Source organism: Sinocyclocheilus grahami, unplaced genomic scaffold, assembly GCF_001515645.1.
Source record: "Sinocyclocheilus grahami isolate Dianchi unplaced genomic scaffold, SAMN03320097.WGS_v1.1 scaffold39.1, whole genome shotgun sequence".
Taxonomy (NCBI): Eukaryota; Metazoa; Chordata; class Actinopteri; order Cypriniformes; family Cyprinidae; genus Sinocyclocheilus; species Sinocyclocheilus grahami.
Genome location: NW_015505218.1, coordinates 35,561 through 59,543, shown reverse-complemented (window position 1 = coordinate 59,543; position 23,983 = coordinate 35,561). Strand labels below are relative to the sequence as shown.

Here is a 23,983-nt window from a genome sequence, read left to right as displayed (position 1 = left end):
TATTGATTTCGGATCATTTTTAACCAAAAAAAAGTTACGGACTGCAGCTTTAAGAACAATAAACATGAAGTACTTTCATATACTCAAGTAAATCTTTGACTTACTTGAGTAAAAGAAAGAAAGTACTAGATTTCTAATGTAATTAAGTATTAAATGATATTTAATATGAAACGTAGTGCGGTAAAAAGTACAATATTATGCTTTGGAATGTTGTGAAGTTAAAGAAAAATACTTTGAAAAGTACTTTTAAAGCGGAGTAAAAATACTTCACTACTGTCCACCTCTGTTTCTTTCCCAATCTTCATTGACTGCTTTAAAATATGAGTCTCAGGAGTTTAAGACACAGAATAGGACACACGCTTAGCCGTTTTATTTCCTATCCGGGTTTATGTATATGCTTTATTTTTCAGATTAAATGTTAGATGCCAGTGTTTCCCGTCATAGCTATGCAAAGATTTGATTTCAAAAACAGTATCATCAAAATCAAAAGTGCTGAAGTCTGATTTTGCAGTGGCTGTGCTTTAAAATGAAATGATTATAATCTTAGTTCAAGTGAAAGTCTGACAGTAATCAGTGTCGAGTACTGTAAAGTTAAACCTGCTTGCTTTAAATGCATCACATTGAAAATATTTATTAGAAATTTTAAAAAGTAATCGGTTACATTACATTAATAAAGTAACTGAAATAGTTACACTACTCATTACATTTTAAATGGGGTAACTTGTAATCTGTAACCTATTACATTTCTAAACTAACCTTCCCAACACTCTCTATATATTTTATACTTTTTATACTAATAGCAGTACCTTTTTATCGATGATATCCGTGTTGCTCAGGACATCTTTCTGGTTTGAGAGAACAGATTGCTTGTTCACAGATGACGGAAGGTTCAGTGGTTTCTCACCTACTGCCATCTCAGTGCTTTAAAAACAAAAACAAATATGCAAAATAAACACGCAGTGGAAATGTAATATTCTAAAACTGATTTGAGTGAAATATGAAGAGCTCTGTATCAATCTCAAAATGTGCTCTGTTCCAAACACGCACACACAGGACAAACACACAGGAGACTCCAGTCCAGTTTTAATACGCTAATAATGCAATAAACATTAAATATATATTACACAAATGTTGGGTTCTATTTATTAGATTAAACCTTTTATCAGTAGTGCACAAAACAACAACAACAACAACAAAAAAACAACTACCATCCCCCAAAAACTGTATTGGACATTTCATGTAATTTTTTGGTAAAATACAGTTTTTGGAAATGAAAATTTTTTTTTACAGATTTTTATTTATATTTATTTTTTTACAGTGTACAGTGAGCCATTTATTTTCATTATATGCACATTTAAAACATAGGAAAGGACAAGATGCTTTTTCAGTGTGTATTTGACAGATGTGCAGTAGTCACCTGTTAGCAACTTTTTCTGGTTTATTAATCTTCTGCTCCTGTTTTTTCTTGTAGTGTTCCTCCATTAGAAGAGTATCCTCAGATAACAGCTGCTCCATCAGCATGAGTGCTGTCTTCCTATTGGTTACGGGGTAAAGAATGCGAGCTAACGATTGGTCAGCTGAGACCACGTCCTGAACCAGCACCTCCCACTCCAGTTTGTCCGCTGGACAGCTCCCTTCCGTCACAACATAGCCGTCTTCCTTCTTTACGGTCCCGTCTTGCTCTCTATTAAGTGCAGGTACCAGGCATGTTTCCTGATTGCCCGGCGGTGTTGTGATAGATGTGGTTTCGTTCTCATCAGATGGGCTACGCGGTGCACTCTGGGGCTCAGTGAAAGTTGCTGTTTCTGTAGATGGCCAATAGTTTGCCTCGGTCTCATTTATCACAGAAGCTGAGATCCACACACTGGGATCTGTTGTGACTCCATGACCGAGAGAAACCTCTTGACTAGAGAGAGATGTCTCACTCTTATCTTGAGGACAAACGTCCTGCTGCTTGCTGTGATATATCAAAATAAACATCATATTAAAGAGATACCTTCAATACAGCCACACAAACAAATTGATAACTATACTGGATTCAAAGAAAATGTAAGTTGTGCTTGCTCATGAAAACTCTCTGTGATGATGCCGATTATGGGTCAGGGAGTTGCTAGGTTGTTGCTTACTGGCCCTCTATTGGGATTTTCACACATTTATCCTCTTTAAATCCCGCTTTAAACCCTGGGTGTAGTAATGTTTTACACTTGTAATTTTTTAAAGGGATATCACACCTTTTTTTTACTCTTGGTTATTCAATTAAATTAAATTCAAGTTTATTTGTATAGCGCTTTTTACGATACAAATCGTTGCAAAGCAACTTTACAAATTTTTTAACAAAATTTAAAATTAAGTTTCTACAATATTTAGTGGTAGCTTATCAGTGGTGACTGTCAGTTAATGTACATATGGTAGAAATGTACAGAAAATTCAATTAAAGACGTAATCAAACAGACGATGAACACTATTGACAGCATATAATTTATTCCTGTGAAGCAATTTTCATCATCATTACTCCATTCTTCAGTGTCACATGATCCTTCAGAAGCCATTCTAATATCCTGATTTATTATCAATGTTGGAAACAATACTTATATTGTTAGAAAAGTATCACAGGTTCCAAAAAAATATTAAGAAGCACAACTATTTCCAACACTGATCAGCATATTAGAATGATTTCTGAAGATCATGTGACACTGAAGACTGGAGTAATGATGCTGAAAATTCAGCTTTGCATCACAGAAATAAATGATATTCTAACGTATATTTAAATAAATTGTAATAATATTTCACGATATTACTGTTTTTCTGTATTGTTGATCAATTAAACGCAGCCTTGATGAGCAGAAGAGACTTCTTTAAAAACATTTAAAACCCCAAACTTTTGAATGACAATATATTTGGCGTTATAATGTATTTCGTTTAGCATCTGAGGCCAAATTCTGAATGTGAAACACTGATGCTACTGTAAACACACGTATCTCCATGCTTGAGATGAATTCTGATGCACAAGAGTGAAACGAGCCGTTGTTGCAATAAGCCGCAAAAAAGAACACATTACCCCAGGCCTTGTGCATGCATAAAACCTTGAAACTTTAATACCCAATATTAATTCCCAACCCAGAAAAGATGCAACAGTATGAAGCACGGAAAAATATAACTCAGGATTTTGTTTAGAATGATCCGGAGTTCACCAGTTTTAGTTTAGAAACGATAATATAAAACTAGATTAAGTGAGTGAGTGACCCACCTAAATGTAATACTTAAACACCTAACCAAAAATGATTAAAAAGAGCAGTACTTACAGAGACTTTCCTTAGCAAGCACCACTAATAAATTCAACAATTTAGATATACCTGATTTCCAGCCTGGAGTGACTGGGCATCGACAGAGCCATGTCTTCTTTATTTTTTCGTCCATTGTGTGAAGCTGTATGGATTTCATCATCATAGGAGGACACATGCTTTACGAAATGGGTTAAGAGCGGGTTCTCAGGGCCTGCCTGAGAGTTATCCACGTGTTTTCCAGGGCTGGGAATCCTCCTTTGTGTGCGCCTTCCTTCAGCAAGAAATGACAGAGTTCTCCTCTCTGTACCAGGTATGACCTGCCTGCCCTGAACTTGGTCAAGCTGCTCTGAACTTTTGCTGAGAACTTCAGGTCTTGTGACCCTGGATACATCAAGCTCTTCCATAGATTTCCCTCTTGAAGCTCTGACTTGTACGTGCCGCTCATCAGGGACAGATGCTGTGTGACTGTGATGCACTACGGTGTCTTCCTCTACTTTTCTTTGAACACTGAAAAATAATTCAAGGGTTTTTGTTCAGTAAAATGAAGAACTAAAATGTCTCATTGTATATCTTTAGTTAAGCTTGATAACATTCAATTTGTGGTAATAATAAATAGCGATGCACTGATACTAAATTTCTCAGCCGATACGATTCGGATTCCGATTATTCATTATGATTATTCATAATGAAATCTGCTGATGCAGATACCGATAGCTTGGTTTTCTTAAGGAAAAAAATCCTTTCCCAAATAATGCTGTAAACTATAAAGGGAACCCTCTCATTTGGTACATTACTATAATATTAGATTATTATAATATTAGAAAAAAGAGCCGAAACTATTATATTAAACTTCTATTTCTTTCAGATTATAATAATCACTCAAAACTGAAATGTTTGTATTCAACACAACTGCACATAAGGTAGTTTTTGAAGAAACTTTAAGATTTATTCAAACGTACATATATAATAAACAGTAAATAAGCTCTTTCTAGTGTTTTTTGTAGCTAAATAACTATGAAAACAGGATAACTTTCCTGAGGTAAATGCAAAGTGACGTACTGATCACAAGCTGTTTTATTGGTGTCTTTTCGCAGTTGAAACACTTGTACTGTATTTTTACACATACCTTCTGATGTTCATTCATGTTTATTTCACACTATAACATGTAACATATTACATATTGTCATGCCACATTTAAGATCATCAATACAGCATTTATTGTTTGAATTTGTGATAAAATGTACATTATTTGAGAGCTGAGAAGTAAAAAAGCACAAAAGCTCTTTGCGATAAATGGAGGGGAGGCACATTACAAACAGTGTTTGATGAAGGATAAAAACGTGGACCTGGCAACCCTAACTTGAACTACAGGTGATTCATGGAGTCAAACAGTACCTGCGTTAACAGCTCAATTTTTTAATGAAATGGCATTAATGCATTATTACTGCACTAACTTCGACAGCCCTATATTCTACACAAGAGACATTTGAAGTCTGACACATTTTTTTGCACCCTTTTGATTGACAGGATATAATTTGGCTCTGATCATCAGCGGTTTTTAAATGATCGGCCGATAATTACTTTAATCAGTCGATACTGATTATTGGCCCATACATCTGTGCATCCCTAATAATAAATGCAGGACAGAGATTTAACTTCTACCGCTATCCTACTCCGCAATAAGAGCAATAATATATCACCTTGAAATAGCCTTATTATGAATGGCTGAGGACTCATCTGGATGTTTCCGAACCTATAGAAGAAAGAAAAGATGCAAATACAGCAATATGAAAATCTACATGTTAGTCGTGGATCTTATTAATTTAACTGGAAATTCACATAAAACTGCAATTCTGTTGAACATTTTTATAAGATACCTGGAAAGCATGGGGATTCGAGGTGCTTCGGGTCCGAAAGAACTTGGGTTGTTCAGGCTGGTCCAGGAGACTCTCCACAGAGGATGACTTCCCTGCTGTAGAGGACTCCTCTCTCCAGCTGGACTGCCTTGAGTGCTTAGCAGTGACGAACTGGGAGTATTTAACAGAACTTGACACTGTGTCAAGAATCTGACCTGCGGAGAGTGGCCTGTGGAGCTTCTTGGAGTCTGACAGGCCAGAATTATGTCTGGAGCTCTCTGCAGTTGAATTCCTGTGGCTGGGTACTTGTGGAACTGGGTGCTGGGGCTCAGCGACCTTTTGACCGGTTTTACGTTCCATGTATGCCACTAAGGCTTTATGCTGAAGGTGCTTCAGAGTTGATCTTGAGAAATTGGAGGCAGACAGAGCACGTCCCCGTGTTTCGAACATCTTCCGTCTAGCAGCCACTAGACTGTGATCGCCCTCCGAGAGAAGGCCTTCTGCTGCTTCATTGCCAAGAGAGTGGCAGGTCATATGAGTCGGTCCATCTGCCAGCTGGTGTAGCTTCTCAGGCTCAGAGTGAGAGAGCTTCTTCTGATCTGCTGTCAAACGCTTCCTACTCCCTACCCGAGGCACCTGTGGTTGAGCAATATTCTGTGGCATCTCTGGTTCTTTTTTAATTGCCTTCTCAATCTCCTGACCAAGGTCCTTGCTGCACTCTTGAGGATTGTGTAGTTGTGGCACGGGAGTTGCCTCCAAGTTAGGCAGTTTGTCTTGTAATGAAGGACCGGAAGGTTTGACAGAAAGCTTTTTGTCTGTCTGCTGCTTAATCCTGTGGGGCTGAGAAAGCTGCAAATCTCTCCTTTTAAATGAAGTCTCCCTCAAAACCTTGGATTGGGCATCTTTCAGTTTCTCCTTATAATACTTCTTGTAGGAGTCATCTAACGTACCGCATGGGTAGAAGAATTCATTCGGCTGTTTTTCTTTAGACATTTCACTCTGCTGATATTCGCTGCTGGGAGAGGCTTGCTCATCATTTCCAGATTTCTGTTTATCTTTGACGCAGTCTGGATTCTTGACCTCTATACCACAGTCATTATTGTTTTTGAACTTGTCTGTATATGACACCCTGTTTGCTCCTGTGAGGTGATATAACAGTGGGGTAGCCTCCTTGCTGATCTTGTCACTTGGGATATCCAGTTGCGGCCGTCTCAAAGCTCTCATCATTGGTTCCTCTTTCTTGGGGTGACTGGTATGGTCTTGTTTAATTTGAGCAGGGGTCATCGTTGTACCAACTGAATTGTCCTCTGGACCACAATAGAAGATAGGGTGGCTGGTGGAGTAATGCCTGCCAGTTTCTCTACTCATGACCCTCTGGTCCTCCACACCTTCAGAAGTCTGCTCTGACTTGAAAGATGAATGAAGTGCCTTGTCATTAGGATGCTCCACAACTTCATTCTGAATGCTGAATTTGTGTTCCTCTTGGAAAAACAGTCTTCCACTTGGACCATCAGGACAGCTCTGCCTTCTACGCTGAGTTTTATAAGACCACTCACTGGAGGTTTCCACGCTTGCACTGTCACCAACACCTTGCACGGCACTGGGCTCAGACGACTTGAAGACACCGGTAACAAAATAAAACTGTCCTTTGTGCTGAATACTCCCACTGATCATGTTCTGCGGCATATTGCAGGAACTCACAAAACTCTGGTGCTCAGAAACAGGTCCACCATAAGCTGAATGCGACCTCTTTCGTTGGGTTTCCGATTGGCTACTCGAAGGCTGCAGCAAGTGCTCTGGTTGACAGGTTTGCTGGGGGAATCTATTTAAAATTCCTGTAGACTTTGGTGGATCAAGCATCTTGTCCTCCTGGTCTTGCTTGAGGTGATCTTTAAGCTGTGAAAATGTGCGACCATAGACAGGCTCAGCCCGGACACCACAGACCTCTGAATTACTTGTCTGCTGCGAAGTAGAAAGGTCAGCAAGTTGTCCTTCTGGACTCTGACGTGACCTTGAGTTTTCAAGGTTCCTGGTTGTTACAAAACTGTTCAGACGGGCAGGAGGTGGTGGTGGGGGTGGTAATGGATGCGTATGAACTGGTGGATTTTCGATGTCAGAGAAGCCACCGCTGCTCCAGTGATGCTCTTGTGCAACAGTTTCCATGGAACGGTAAAGGTGGTCCATGCTCTTGGAATCTGAATCAAGAAAGATTGGGCTGTATATACCTTTGTAGTGCAAGTTTTGCGACTGGAGTTCATCCAGTACAAAAGAAGAAGGGTAATCAGGGACATTGGAACCACCAGAGAATGAGCTATAGGCTGAGTCGCCTTTGCTGTGGTGATGGTTATACTGATCAATACTACTACTGGACTTGGCCGGGGAAAGTCGACTGACCGGAAGACTCAGAGGGTGTAGGTCAAGGTTACTCATCCTCTCAAAGTGGAAATTATAGGAATCCATTTGGACTATGAAGTAGAATTGTGGACCCAGGTTCCTTACTATAGTTACAAAACAGAGTCCACAGGAATTTGGCGTTACCTGAGAGAAACAAACATAAACAATTGTAAAACTGTCATTTTGGGGAAAAAAACAAATGTCCTATTGACCACAATACACATCACAATACATATTTTTTGCATTAACTAAATTACTAGATCTACATAGATTGGTGTTAATGATTAAGTTGTTAATGGCATGAGTATTGCCTCAAATGACCAAAGTACACTATGCAAGTATAGTATGCTACCATCTAGTGCAGGGGTGCCCAAACTCGGTCCTGGAGGGCCGATGTCCTGCAGAGTTTAGCTCCAACCCTAATCAAACACACCTGAACCAGCTAATCAAGGTCTTACTAAGCATACTAGAAACTTCCTGGCAGGTGTGTTGAGGCAAGCTGGAGCTAAACTCTGCAGGACACCGGCCCTCCAGGACAGAGTTTGGGCAGCCCTAATCTAGTGTATGAAGTTTAGAAGGTTATTTTGTCATCTAGCATCATCTGATAGCCTGCCCCTTTTCACTACATAACAACGTGTCCCATAGACTGTAAAGAAAGATGGACGACACGTCTCCACTTCCTTCCACTATAGAAAAGTGAAGCCAAAGCATCCAAGTATGGCCGCGGTCATCTTCCAAAATGACGTCATTTGGAGCTGGAGTCTACGCAGTAGTGATAGTGAGGTGGAGCCTCGGTTTCAAAGTCCCGCCCAAACTCCAGCAAAGTCAAATACCTGTGATTATCATTGTCATAGTTTGTATGTTGTTGTTCCAGCCGTGACATCACAGAAAATAGGAATTGTTTATTAAATAGAACCTGTCACTTGTTGTGTGTCGCGGCTGGTTAGGAGAGAAACTCTGATTAATGTGGAAAATATACCTTCACGTGTCGCGGCGTCACGTTGCGTCTGGTTAGGACACGGTGTAAGCTGCGATTTCAGTGTGAATGCACAACTTACTCTATTCACACTACTATACTACAAAATGGCATAAAACAGTGCATAAGTACACCAACTGGGACGCTCTATGCGAGATGTGTGTGAATTACAACTTCCTCCTCTGAAAGAATGTGTTTGAACTCCATTCAAGTGTAGTGCAATGCAGTACTCTAAAAGTCCCCTAAGATAATTACGAAGCAATCTGATTTCAGCCTTCATGTGCAAAATTCTTTTAATTCCAAGCTCTTTCCTTGAGCTCTATTTACCAGCTCACTGTCAGGATGACTTAACCTAGTAAGTCCTTTAAAGGATGCTTGAAAGCTTGTATGATGGAACATTTGCTTTTTTTTTTATTAAATAATGAGGAAACTGATGAAACTGGTGGGTAAATGTGTAACAAAGTGCAGAATGTAAAAAATGCTTAAACTGCATATTTTTAGACATACTATAGACAAAGGAGCATGTAATTAGATATATTACAAAACTTTTTTTTTCTTTTTTTAAAGAAAAAAGATATAAAATAATGAACAGCGGCACGTTGATCAATGATGACATCCTTAATGGGAGTCCTGATGAAAAGGTGCTTGGATGGGGGACTGATTGAAAATGTCTGGAATGCAATTTTAACCAGGCTGAAACATTTTGGCAGGAATCATGTGAGAACTCTTAGTATGTACTTTAGAGAAATTCAATGAATGCCAGCTTTGTAAAAGATTCCACCTTAAATTTATATATGCAAGTCTTTAATCCATTCAAACTGTAGGTATTACTTTTATATATACTAGTCAACATAAGTGGATCAAAACCTTTCATCAAAGTTGTCTAAAACCTAAAACCAAAATGCATTCTTGTCTTAGGACAAATTTGATTAACTTTTTTGAGCCACGTAAAATGTTGACTACTGTACCATAACATAACTGAATATGTTAATTGTGAACCTCGGTGATTCTTCTATCACCAGACAACACTCATAGCAAGCAATATCACAATCAGTATTGAACTTTAAATATGCTCCCATATTAAGCAAATAAACTCTATGGTGTTCAAAACTGAGAACAAACACTGGTTTTTTGATCGACAATGAGAACATTATGCCCTAATTATATATTGCAGTATATAAACATGGGTGTTTGTGTGCAGGAAATGCTGCATAATGTTCTGGGCATGAGTACAGAGAAACATTCAAGTGGAAGGAAAGGCAATGCAAGCTAGTGACAATATGTACAAGAGCTAGAGGAAACTACAGAGGTTCTATATCCGGGACAAATGTTTTTGATCACCATTCAGTATAAATTTATAAAGCATGCTAGTCTGCATCAGTAGCATACTTCTCTCCTGTCAAAAGATGTATACTAATGTATGCTGACTGCAGTGAGATATGACACCAGGCTTCTAAGAGTTTAGAAAACCCAAGACTTCAAGAGAGAGAGAAAAAAAGTAGTCTAAAAGTCTTTAAACTTCTCTGCAGGCATATCCTGGAAAACATTCTCCTCTGGAGTTCACTTTGATTGGCTGTTTGGTCAGCGCAGCAAATCTCTCCTCAGACAAACGCCGGCAGGATGGGCCTCCTGCGTGTGACGTCCACCCTGCGAGAGCACAATGGGTGCAGCAGAGGGAATATTTCACTGCTGATAATGGTGTCTGAGGAGTGAAAAAAAGGCCTTGCATTCCCAGCCAGCTTCAGAATAAAGAGGGCCCCGGTGCCATTTATTCCCAGAGTCCTCTGCACGGAGAGAGCTGCCAAGCAGGACGTTTTCAGCACAGACCCTCTCAGAGATGGGCCGACCCTCCCCTCGAATACTGTAAAGGCTTCATCATCCAGCCCATTATTCCATTCAAGATCATTTGAGCTGGTAGCACAAGAAGAACTTATGTAGAGCCGTTGTCGTAGGAAACGGAAAAAGGAAAAATCGCCATGGTTTCTCCTAGACAACAACAAGATTTTTATTTTAGTAATCTTACACGTGTCTCCGCTCAACAGTTTGGAATCCCTTTTCCGCAACTAAATAAATGAAAGTTTATGATTTTATTGCGCGATTCTGAAATCGTTGGCGATAATGACAGCTGTTTGCACAGCTTCTGAGTGAACTACGGCTCTGTGAAGTAAATGCTGCTCCATCTGAAAGCATGTGAAAATACCACATTTAATAACATATTTTTACTCCAAACTCACTTCATAACGTCAGTCGAGTGTTTGAAATAAATCCCTCTGTGAGATGATGTGGCTTCTTACACAGAATAAGGCACGCAACATATTTCATACTATTTAAGCAGTGATAAAGGCATTTGCGTTATAAATATACTTTATTTTAATGAAAATGATAATAATAAGAAGTCAGATAAACCATATATTGGCATAGTCGTGTGTTCATTAGTCACGTTGAATCAATGAAAGCAGTTGAATCTTCTGTTTATTCAGCTGCAGCGAGTTTCAGCGCGAGAGCGCCCTCTGGCCTTCAGATGGAGATTTACTGCTGATCACAGAACCGTGCTTCACTGAAAGATACGCATGACAATCACAGCTTCTGTCGAATCGAGATCTCGATTCCATTTCGATTTATCGTGCAGCCCTACATACTATCTTAAGAAAATCTGTTCAACAAGTACTACTGTACTTGCGCAACTATCTAGCTGACAAGACCAAACAGTTAAACAACCTAACACCTCTGTGCATCACGTTCATGCCTAATGTCTTTTCTTCATTGTGAGGAATCCCCTGCAGGTGTACAACTCTGCTGTAATTGCTTCTGACACTCCCACCTGACAGCTGAACTTCTGAATTCACAAAAGCCTCTGACAAACAAAGGTGAGCTATTCCTAACCTTACTCGGACTCGAAGTATTCAAGCGCCATCCATCGTCACCTGTTCTCATAAACGGGTGATGAGATCTCGCGACAAAACAAGATAATACTAGCAGCTGTTGACACGTGCGATTAACGAAGAAAAAGCCAATTATTTCATAATTACATTCATAATTTATGTAAATTACTGGCAAATTAAAAGAGAGCATGAACCGACATTATAAACACTATAAACATGTATTTCAGGTCCCTTCACTCCACAACAAATCCTTTAAATTTAATGGTTCAGAAAAGAAAAGGAATGACAAATATAAGTTTTAAAAAAACATAAATGATTGCATTCATTATATAATAAATGTCCTTTAGATACGAAGCAATTTTTATTTAAATTTTTTGGGGAATATGAGTTACAGTAAGCTTCAGATGATAAAAAAAACATTACTTTTATTACAGAAAATACAGAACGTTTGATAAAAATAGATTTTAAGATTTTTGTTTAGTATTTTTTACTGTGGATACTGCTATTTGTTATTGACCTAAATAAAACAAACCAGCAGTAAGGTGAGAATCACATACAAGAAGTTAAGATCAGATCGCCAGTTTTAGATAAAGTAAAGCATGTAGAACTATATCTGAACTTGGCTGAAGAAAAAAATAAACAATAACATCATCAATTTTGTTTGACAGATACAAAAACAGATTTCTCCATCTCTGGGCAATTTTTTACAAAACGTCATCTTTTTTCTTTTTGTTTAAAGGTCAAATTAGGGTGCAATATTTAGTCTATGATAATATCATAATTGTTGTTTTCATAAAATGTCACTCACTTTAAAACAAAAAAAACACATCTTGAGAGTTCAAAAGCATTCACTGTGTGCTGATGACGACATTAGAATGCAGTCAGAATGCCCCTATAATTCAAGTTATGAAAGCCAAAAATATCCCTGTATGTTTTTTTATATATTTATAAGAAATTATACAGTTAAGTAATATCACACAAGAATATTAATTTTTCTGAATATTAACAAGCGAGTATGATCACTGTATATTTTTATACAACAGAATAATCAAGAAGTTAATATTGAGTGAGTTACATTTTAAACACAATATTGTGCGTGTTTTTTTTCTGTTTAGCCAACGAAAATAGTTCCAAACAAAGCTGGAGCAGAACATTTGCGCATCTCAAAGCAACACACGGCAGTGTTTCGTTCCTGAATGAATCTGTTTTTGAACAAATCATTTGAGTTAGTGATTCAATGATCCATTCATAAAGACAGCCATTTGCTTCATTTCTTTATGAATCAGGTGCTTTAAATTAATCGTTTGAATGAATGATTCAATTAATCGCTCATTATTCACTCACTTACCGCCACCTACAGGCAGTTTTAGTGTCATTTACTTATACATGACGGGCCTAAACCAGACAAGGTACAAGCACAAAACACACTCAGCAAAATATTATCGAAAAAAAAAATTTAATATTGAGATATTATGTTTTGTCAGTATTGCACACCACTAGGTCAAATTTAAATGTTTTGTGAAATGTGAATGTTTTACTATATTTTATCCACTCTACAAAATTATTAATATATATCAGAAGTAAATAGTCATTTTATTGTATAATGTAGGAAAATCAGTTTTTACCCTGACATTTTCATTTCCTACGAATCTGTATTTTTTCCCCCAAATTATACCAAAAGTGTGATTTATGAATTTAGCCAAAAAGAAATTGTGTTTAAAAAGTCATTTCCACCACAGAATGGAACATAGTTTAAGATGTGCTGGAAATGACATTCACTACGGTTACCTAAATGTAATAAAGGGATTTTTGAGCATGCATGGGTGAAATTCAGAGAGGAACTTTACAGCATGACTTCTATTTCCATCGTGTCACGAGACCAAGACCAGCAGAGGATCAACATGCTGATGTCACTGCCAGATATTAATCTCCTTAATGCCTCCTTCAGAATGTGAGGATGAATTGAAATTTTAAACAAAATAAATAACATAACATGTGTGACATACATCCATCAAAACACCAGATCTAGCCAAATATATTTGAGCAAAATATTATCGAAAAAAAAAATTTAATATTGAGATATTATGTTTTGTCAGTATTGCACACCACTAGGTCAAATTTAAATGTTTTGTGAAATGTGAATGTTTTACTATATTTTATCCACTCTACAAAATTATTAATATATATCAGAAGTAAATAGTCATTTTATTGTATAATGTAGGAAAATCAGTTTTTACCCTGACATTTTCATTTCCTACGAATCTGTATTTTTTCCCCCAAATTATACCAAAAGTGTGATTTATGAATTTAGCCAAAAAGAAATTGTGTTTAAAAAGTCATTTCCACCACAGAATGGAACATAGTTTAAGATGTGCTGGAAATGACATTCACTACGGTTACCTAAATGTAATAAAGGGATTTTTGAGCATGCATGGGTGAAATTCAGAGAGGAACTTTACAGCATGACTTCTATTTCCATCGTGTCACGAGACCAAGACCAGCAGAGGATCAACATACTGATGTCACTGCCAGATATTAATCTCCTTAATGCCTCCTTCAGAATGTGAGGATGAATTGAAATTTTAAACAAAATAAATAACATAACATGTGTGACATACATCCATCAAAACACCAGATCTAGCCAAATATATTTGTTTATCATTCATTTTCACGACATTTAGCTGTCGTTAGATTTTAGAAGTAAAATGGGTTGTGAATGTCGTGACTTTCTTACTCAGATCTACGTCACGATAACATTTTCGACCCAGTCTCGTGGGGATTATGTTCAATGCTTCTGACCCAGATTTTAAATGCATTTAACAAGCAAAGGTATAAAGCAGGATCAATGCAAATTATGAAAATACTTGCAGTGGCATTTGTTAAAAGGCAATTTAGCAATGCAAGATATTTGCTAAAGCTATGGCAATGCTCCAAAACCCTTTGAAAACGTGACTAACCAAACAAGGAATGAACACTCCCCCCCCCCAAGAACATGCTTATGCATTTGTAGAACGGATAAATTTGTAGTCATAAGTGAAAAAAATCGAGGAAACTAATTTATAAAAGACATACGCGCTACAAAGTAAAATGCAGTAACTATACCAACACAACACTGAACAATTTAAAATAATGTACATTTTCTGAATCTGAGCATAACTGAGACAAACCCATCTGTCAGCAGACAGATCATGAGTTTTATGAGTTTTAGGTGTTAGCAGTACCTGCGTGACAATATGTAGAGTAGCATTAGGCCTTTTTAGATTTAAAATTGCATCATTTCATATTTTTTAAATTGACGTCACTGGCACAATTTATTAGAACACAACTCTATTTGAAATGAACATCTCCAGAAAAACTGTTTTACAGATGCAAATGAAATCCACGAAAGGGCAAGTAAGAACTAGGCTAAACTTTAACCAGGGAAATGTTCGTGCCAAATTACGACACATTCTTAACATCGCCTCGCTTAGGTAACAGGACAAGGTGAACAAGTGTAACACAAGACAGCAAACGGATGTGCTGAACCGTCGGGGAGGAAATGGCCCACTTTGAGATTTGACATTCTTTATGTTGCCCTTCCTGAAGCCTATGTAGCGGCCGTCCTTTATAGCAAGAACACAACAGAATAAAAAGTAGTGGGCTCTTACTATAACCAGTATCCTTATTGTCAGCCATGATAAGGATACTGTGAGGAATAATGGTGGTCCTTGATACTGTTCTCTCATGACCAAAAAACTCACAATTAGAAGCCATGAGAATACAAGAAACAGAGCAGGGAAAGGAAGGGAAAGGCACAAAAGGTGTCAGGATGAGAAAAGGGCGAGTATTTTTTACTGTGGATACTGCTATTTGTTATTGACCTAAATAAAACAATAAACCAGCAGTAAGGTGAGAATCACATACAAGAAGTTAAGATCAGATCGCCAGTTTTAGATAAAGTAAAGCATGTAGAACTATATCTGAACTTGGCTGAAGAAAAAAATAAACAATAACATCATCAATTTTGTTTGACAGATACAAAAACAGATTTCTCCATCTCTGGGCAATTTTTTACAAAACGTCATCTTTTTTCTTTTTGTTTAAAGGTCAAATTAGGGTGCAATATTTAGTCTATGATAATATCATAATTGTTGTTTTCATAAAATGTCACTCACTTTAAAACAAAAAAAACACATCTTGAGAGTTCAAAAGCATTCACTGTGTGCTGATGACGACATTAGAATGCAGTCAGAATGCCCCTATAATTCAAGTTATGAAAGCCAAAAATATCCCTGTATGTTTTTTTATATATTTATAAGAAATTATACAGTTAAGTAATATCACACAAGAATATTAATTTTTCTGAATATTAACAAGCGAGTATGATCACTGTATATTTTTATACAACAGAATAATCAAGAAGTTAATATTGAGTGAGTTACATTTTAAACACAATATTGTGCGTGTTTTTTTTCTGTTTAGCCAACGAAAATAGTTCCAAACAAAGCTGGAGCAGAACATTTGCGCATCTCAAAGCAACACACGGCAGTGTTTCGTTCCTGAATGAATCTGTTTTTGAACAAATCATTTGAGTTAGTGATTCAATGATCCATTCATAAAGACAGCCATTTGCTTCATTTCTTTATGAATCAGGTGCTTTAAATTAATCGTTTGAATGAATGATTCAATTAATCGCTCATTATTCACTCACTTACCGCCACCTACAGGCAGTTTTAGTGTCATTTACTTATACATGACGGGCCTAAACCAGACAAGGTACAAGCACAAAACACACTCAGCAAAATATTATCGAAAAAAAAAATTTAATATTGAGATATTATGTTTTGTCAGTATTGCACACCACTAGGTCAAATTTAAATGTTTTGTGAAATGTGAATGTTTTACTATATTTTATCCACTCTACAAAATTATTAATATATATCAGAAGTAAATAGTCATTTTATTGTATAATGTAGGAAAATCAGTTTTTACCCTGACATTTTCATTTCCTACGAATCTGTATTTTTTCCCCCAAATTATACCAAAAGTGTGATTTATGAATTTAGCCAAAAAGAAATTGTGTTTAAAAAGTCATTTCCACCACAGAATGGAACATAGTTTAAGATGTGCTGGAAATGACATTCACTACGGTTACCTAAATGTAATAAAGGGATTTTTGAGCATGCATGGGTGAAATTCAGAGAGGAACTTTACAGCATGACTTCTATTTCCATCGTGTCACGAGACCAAGACCAGCAGAGGATCAACATGCTGATGTCACTGCCAGATATTAATCTCCTTAATGCCTCCTTCAGAATGTGAGGATGAATTGAAATTTTAAACAAAATAAATAACATAACATGTGTGACATACATCCATCAAAACACCAGATCTAGCCAAATATATTTGTGTTTATCATTCATTTTCACGACATTTAGCTGTCGTTAGATTTTAGAAGTAAAATGGGTTGTGAATGTCGTGACTTTCTTACTCAGATCTACGTCACGATAACATTTTCGACCCAGTCTCGTGGGGATTATGTTCAATGCTTCTGACCCAGATTTTAAATGCATTTAACAAGCAAAGGTATAAAGCAGGATCAATGCAAATTATGAAAATACTTGCAGTGGCATTTGTTAAAAGGCAATTTAGCAATGCAAGATATTTGCTAAAGCTATGGCAATGCTCCAAAACCCTTTGAAAACGTGACTAACCAAACAAGGAATGAACACTCCCCCCCCCCAAGAACATGCTTATGCATTTGTAGAACGGATAAATTTGTAGTCATAAGTGAAAAAAATAGAGGAAACTAATTTATAAAAGACATACGCGCTACAAAGTAAAATGCAGTAACTATACCAACACAACACTGAACAATTTAAAATAATGTACATTTTCTGAATCTGAGCATAACTGAGCCAAACCCATCTGTCAGCAGACAGATCACAGTCTTAGACATGCAATTTCAGTCATTTTGACCAAAAAAAGGCTTTTTTTATTCATAAAAACAATGCATTTTTTGAAAAGAAAAGAAAAGTAATGTTCCTTGTAGTTTATTCAATACAAATAATGTTAAAATCAAACACACCTGTAGAATGCATGCAAATATCCTCATCTGGAGAGACAAAATGCAATCCAAAGATTATTTATTCATAATTTGCTGTTGGCAATTTTTGATGAGAATGTAAATGTAGTCATGTGGGCATATTTCCCGGTTTCTGCCCACATGTATGCTTTCAACTCATTAACATAATCAGTTCATATTTTTCGACATTAAATGTTAAATTCACTCACTTTGTCCATGATCCATATACAGATTTTAAAGGTACTATTACTAGTTATAAAAAGTTCAATCGACACAGTTGGGGTCCTCAGCTAGTACTTCTCGATATTTAAAGATTCTGAAAGACGAAAAAAGCCACTCGTTTCCCTGCTGAAAAAAGCGTGTCACTATTGTTTATTAAGTGTCTCGGGCAACAGAATTTGACACATTTAAGTCATAATCAATTTAAAACTATTCGAACACACAGATTCTCCACAGAATCAGAAATACGCAAAAGACTGTTGGATGGCAATAACTTATTTTAAGGTGGGGGTCAATAAAAAATGGCTTGTACAGTTTCTGCCTTCATAAATCCGACTTGTTGAAGTCCATAGTATTTAGGATAAAATGTGACTGTGTCCAAAACCTGAAAGTCCCTACTTTTGAAGAAAAAATGAGGTCAAGTAAACAGAACCAAGTAAAGCGAAGTCAAGTGTAATGACACACACACATGCAGCAAGACGGACACAATAATTATTCAGTAAAGGTATTAATATTAAATAACATGAACTAACAATATATTTTCTACAGCATTTATTAATCTTTGTTACTGATAGTTGATCAAATGCAATTGTTCATTGTTTATGTTAGTGCATTAACTAACAGATAAATAATGCTTGATTTTAAAAAGGTATTAAAATGTTAGAATAAAGAGTTTTAGGTGTTAGCAGTACCTGTGTGACAATATGTAGAGTAGCATTAGGCCTTTTTAGATTTAAAATTGCATCATTTCATATTTTTTTAATTGACGTCACTGGCACAATTTATTAGAACACAACTCTATTTGAAATGAACATCTCCAGAAAAAGTGTTTTACAGATGCAAATGAAATCCACGAAAGGGCAAGTAAGAACTAGGCTAAACTTTAACCAGGGAAATATTCGTGCCAAATTACGACACATTCTTAACATCGCCTCGCTTAGGTAACAGGACAAGGTGAACAAGTGTAACACAAGACAGCAAACGGATGTACTGAACCGTCGGGGAGGAAATGGCCCACTTTGAGATTTGACATTCTTTATGTTGCCCTTCCTGAAGCCTATGTAGCGGCCGTCCTTTATAGCAAGAACACAACAGAATAAAAAGTAGTGGGCTCTTACTATAACCAGTATCCTTATTGTCAGCCATGATAAGGATACTGTGAGGAATAATGGTGGGCCTTGATACTGTTCTCTCATGACCAAAAAACTCACAATTAGAAGCCATGAGAATACAAGAAACAGAGCAGGGAAAGGAAGGGAAAGGCACAAAAGGTGTCAGGATGAGAAAAGGGCGATGAACCTTGATGCAAGCTTTTCTCGAGGCGTTCCAGTGATCGAATAATACAATTCAATGATGTCACAAAGAGTCTTTCTTCCCTGTCACCGATAGTTGCTCTAGAAAGAACAAATTCACATCCTTTCATAAAGATGGAGCTTGGTTTCCTTGTATTACTAGAACTGGAATACAAAATACATTTTACAGTTTGCTTGTGCTTGAGTCACAAAATCATGTATTTCGCACTCAAAATGTTACTGTAGCTCATAGTTTTATTTTCCGTATTCTACATTGGTATTGGCAGAGAATTCATTTTTCTGATCATTATTAATAGGGGTGGGCAATATACCAGTAGAAATTTGTCATCCTTGTAATTTAGGTCTTAAGTGAAATCAAACAGCTGAGAAAGAACACACATGTGGAACAGTATATTAGATCCGGGTAGCTCTTAAAGTGACAGCAGTCTAATATTCCTGCTGTCTGTCATTCATGTTAATCAAACAACAAAAGAGAGAAAACCTCTTGCTGCTCTTGACTAAATCCCTTCTGTAACTTTAGTAAGAAGAAATATATATTTAATTTACATATAAATGTTATTTATATATTTATCTTTTATACATTTGGTTACTTTATACAATGTATGTAGCATTTCTTATTCATTAGTTTTACTGTAGTTTTTTGTCCTATTGCTTGTAATTAGTTAATTAGTTTTAGTAATATAGTTTTTTGTGATATTGACCCTGGTTTAAGTTATAAAATGTTGATATCATAAAGACCTTATTTAAAGCAAAAATAACTATATCGTGATATATATTGTTACCGTGAAATAAAATTGGTCATATCGCCCACCCCTAATTATTAATAATAATCATTTATTGAGTTCTGGTGTGTTTTATCATAGTGAGATTGTCAGAGTTTTATAAATTAATAGGGACGTAACGATTCACTCAATTCATGATGCAATATGATTCATGATACTGATTTCACAATATGATTTTCTCATGATTTCTTTAACAAAATGAAATTCAAGACCAATTATAAATGGAAAGGTCTTCTTTTATTGTTCCTGAGTCCAAATGCTGCACATTTTTTGGTGAAATTGAAATTTGTCAAATAACAAAACTAAATCGAAAAACAAATCAAATAAATAAATACAAATAAAATATATCTCTTCATATAAACAAACTAAGGCTTTGTCTGTGCTCTTTCTATTTATAAGTACAGTCAACCACTGCATTTTAATCATGATTGGTTTAACATCTCAACTGACTTCAATAGTCACAGATTTTTTCGTTATTTGCTATCATTTAAGCAATAAAGCTATGAGCCTGTGCAGTTAAGGGAGTTTTAAGAACACCATTCACCTATAAATATTACAATCACATGTTTGTCTACAGGACGCTCACTGACTGAGTGATGGAGCTATATGCACTCAAATTCAAGATATGACAGCAAAACTGCCCGTTTTACAACTACCTTACTAACTATTAATAAGCAGCAAATCAAGAGTTTATTGAGGCAAAAGTCGTAGTTAATAGTGACTCCCTAAACTAAAGTTTGACTGATGAAACTTAGGCAGGCAAATCAATGGCTATTTAAAGAAGTTGGCATAAATTCTACATACTTCAGGAGAATCGCGCAACCCGACAGATGCTTGTGCATTGTGACTTCTCATGTAACCTAATGACGACTAGCTAACAGCATAGGCACTCTCATTGAGTCCTTATCAGTGGTAAAGTGATTACATGGCATGGGAATGTGCAAGGTTCTGCTGAACGACTCAAAAAGATCTCATCAATAAAGATGCACTTGAAACTACAGCTAATGGAAAGTTCAGCGTAACTAGCTGTTCCTTCTTTTCACTGCGTAGGATGCTTGAAGCTCAACACAAAGGCCTTCAAGGTAAAAATAAGATAATAGCTGCTATTAAATTCTAATATGGAAGGAATGTGACAAATGTGTTCAATCCCTGCACTTCTGCTAATTACAGCAATGACAAAGAGCAGCCATTCCAGTAAGAGAGAGAGAGCGAGAGAGTTAAACTCCAGCCTGTTGCACTGCCACAGTTCAGCGCTTGTGAACTTTGCTACCTGGCATTAGTTCAGAGGTGCATGACTATAGAGAGGGAAGAATAAGATAAAGACGTGGAGAGGTGGAGGTGCTCTCTTCTCTGGTAAATCAGACATCTTGGTGTTTGAAATATGCCTGAAATGCACGGTAATTACAAGATAAATGCCAAGCCTACCACACATCAGCATTCTGAATAGCTCTGTTATGAGCTAAAATGACACTGGTTTTAAGCAAGACACATCAGCGACATGATGCAACAAAGTGGAGGAAACTCTTAGAAACCAAACCTCGAACCGACAGTGAACACAGCTTGCAGTGTGGTTGATAAATTGCAATATTATGAAATATTGAACTTATTATCTTGTTAGATTCACCCCCAAATGCACGCCATGCCAGAGTTTGGTTTACTGCCATTAGAAAGTGGTGCAACTTTTGCTGGACAAACAGAGTGGCATTTTCAGTAGATTATCCATAATGTACCTAACTGGGTGCCTTCTAATGTCAGACGTCTCATTGTCCTACAGTCGGCTTTTTTTCCATGTTCGATCACTCAGAGACGCTGAAGCAATCCGTCACGTTCTCCAAGAGTTCCTCTGAGGTTTGGATCACGCTGCTTTCTCTTTATAAGTCACACTAGTTCATGCAGACAGCTCTCTCATTTAATGAATTACAAGAGGGTCACATGATCATGAGTGCTAGAAGAATGAAGGGACATGAAATGCTGAGATATTTAGGGGCGTTAAGCACTAGGCAAACACTACTTTCACTACTTTTGCCACTTTTTTACTTCATATGACAAGTATATTACCAATTTTTTTCCTGATCATGGAAGTTCCCCATTCATTCAGAACTATGTTTTCATTTTTTGGTTAAAACTGTCTTTTTCTTTGATTTTAATCAAACACAGTGTGTATGGAAATAAAATGACAAATGCTTGTTGAAAAATGCACATATGTGACCCTGGGCCACAAAATCAGTCATAAGGGTAAATTTTTTTAAAATTGAGATTTATACATCACCTGAAAGCTGAATAAATAAGCTTTCCATTGATGTATGGTTTGTTAGGATCGGACAATATTTGGCCGAGATACAACTATTTGAAAATCTGGAATCTGAGGGTGCAAAAAAATCTAAATATTGAGAAAATCATCTTTAAAGTTGTTCAAATGAAGTTCTTAGCAATGCATATTACTAATCAAACATTAAGTTTTGATATATTTACGGTAGGAAATTTACTAAATATCTTCAAGGAACATAGTCTTTACATAATATCCTAATGATTTTTGTCATAAAATAAAAATGGATAGTTTTGACCCAAACTAAGTTTTTTTTGGCTATTGCTACAAATATACCCCAGCGACTTAACACTGCTTTTGTGCTCCAGGGTCACATATTATTATAGGTTTTATTTTTAAACAGACCAAATATTTTGGAAGTGAACTCTGGAAGGTGAATATGGATTATTACATTTTTAAATTAAATTAAATAAATAAATTTAAATAATGAAAATGTGTGTGAAATGTTTTGAATTGAAATATTCACAGCTTAAATATATAACCATGTTGAATTTCTGCCCCTAAAAATGCAAGCCCTGATAATACAACGCATACTGCTAATGCAATGCATTTTTTTTTTCAGTTAGAGAAATTCAACATGCTTTGTTTCAGATATATTTGTCATTATTTTACTTCCATAACTGTGTTTGTATATTTGCATAGAATACGTGGAAAGCCCTTAAATGAACGCTACTAGTAAAGCATTCCAAGGGTGCTTTTGTTTAAAAGGATTTGGTTCCACAGGATAATTTCACAATTTTTAAAATATTTTTTATTAAATATTCATCTTTATTTTTCTTTCATTTATTTGCAGTGAGATGGTATTACAAATATAGATTTCTTAGAAATAACAGTAATAGCCTAATATTAGTTTTAATATATAATCCCCCCTCAGAGCTATCAGGCCTGAAGAATCTTAGACAGCTTCAGTTGATCAGAAAATATTCTGACTTGCATCAAAAGTAAATGAACTTAAATACCGTTCAAATGTTATGCCTATTAGGGATTGTTCACCCAAAAATGAACATTTTGTCATCATTAACTCACCTTCAAGTTGTGCTGGTAGCCACTGATTTCCATAGTATGGAAAAAATACTGTGGAAGTCAATGGCTACCAGCAGCTTGTTTTGGTTACAAACATTGTTCAAAATAACTTATTTTGAAGAAAGAAACTTATACAGGCTTGGAGCTGTAATGATGTGGCTGCTAGCCAACACGCACAGCGACGGAGATAGTATTCTAAAATATGCAGGAGATTGCGAGGGAAATTAATGCAAGACACGTGTTAACAACGACTGACAGATACAAATGAAAACACAGGGCTATACATATATAAGTGACTATATGAAAACATAGGTGATAATCATTGGTTACTACTAGGGCTGCACGATAAATCGAAATGGAATCGAGATCGTGATTCGACAGAAGCTGTGATTGTCATGCGTATCTTTCAGTGAAGCACGGTTCTGTGATCAGCAGTAAATCTCCATCCGAAGGCCAGAGAAACTCCAAATACGCCTCGCAGAAGAAACCCAGAAAATGCCTATCGCTGCAGCTGAATAAACAGAAGATTCAGCTGCTTTCATTGATTCAGCGTGACTAATAAACACACGACTACGGCAATATACGGTTTATCTGAGTTATTATTATTATAATATTAATTAAAATAAATTATATTTAAAACGCAATGCCTTTATCACTGCTTAAATACTATGAAATATGTTGCGTGCCTTATTCTGTGTAAGAAGCCACATCATCTCACAGAGGGATTTATTTCAAACACTCGACTGACGTTATGAGTTTGGAGTAAAAATATGTTATTAAATGTGGTATTTTCACATGCTTTCAGATGGAGCAGCATTTACTTCACAGAGCCGTAGTTCACTCAGAAGCTGTGCAAACAGCTGT

General features: G+C 36.4%; 1 protein-coding gene across 1 annotated transcript in view; it reads right to left on the bottom strand.

Annotated features, from left to right (window-relative positions):
* Positions 1 to 23,983, bottom strand: part of LOC107581967 (protein Shroom3-like) — a 30,424-nt gene that overhangs the window by 4,608 nt on the left and 1,833 nt on the right. Inside the window, exons 2-6 of the mRNA XM_016267663.1 lie at positions 5,162 to 7,678; positions 4,985 to 5,037; positions 3,354 to 3,791; positions 1,418 to 1,957; positions 807 to 921 (exon numbers count right to left, since the gene is read on the bottom strand). Coding sequence (XP_016123149.1) covers positions 807 to 921; positions 1,418 to 1,957; positions 3,354 to 3,791; positions 4,985 to 5,037; positions 5,162 to 7,600 — 3,585 coding nt within the window. The 5' untranslated portion in view covers positions 7,601 to 7,678. The remainder of the gene's footprint in view (positions 1 to 806; positions 922 to 1,417; positions 1,958 to 3,353; positions 3,792 to 4,984; positions 5,038 to 5,161; positions 7,679 to 23,983) is intronic.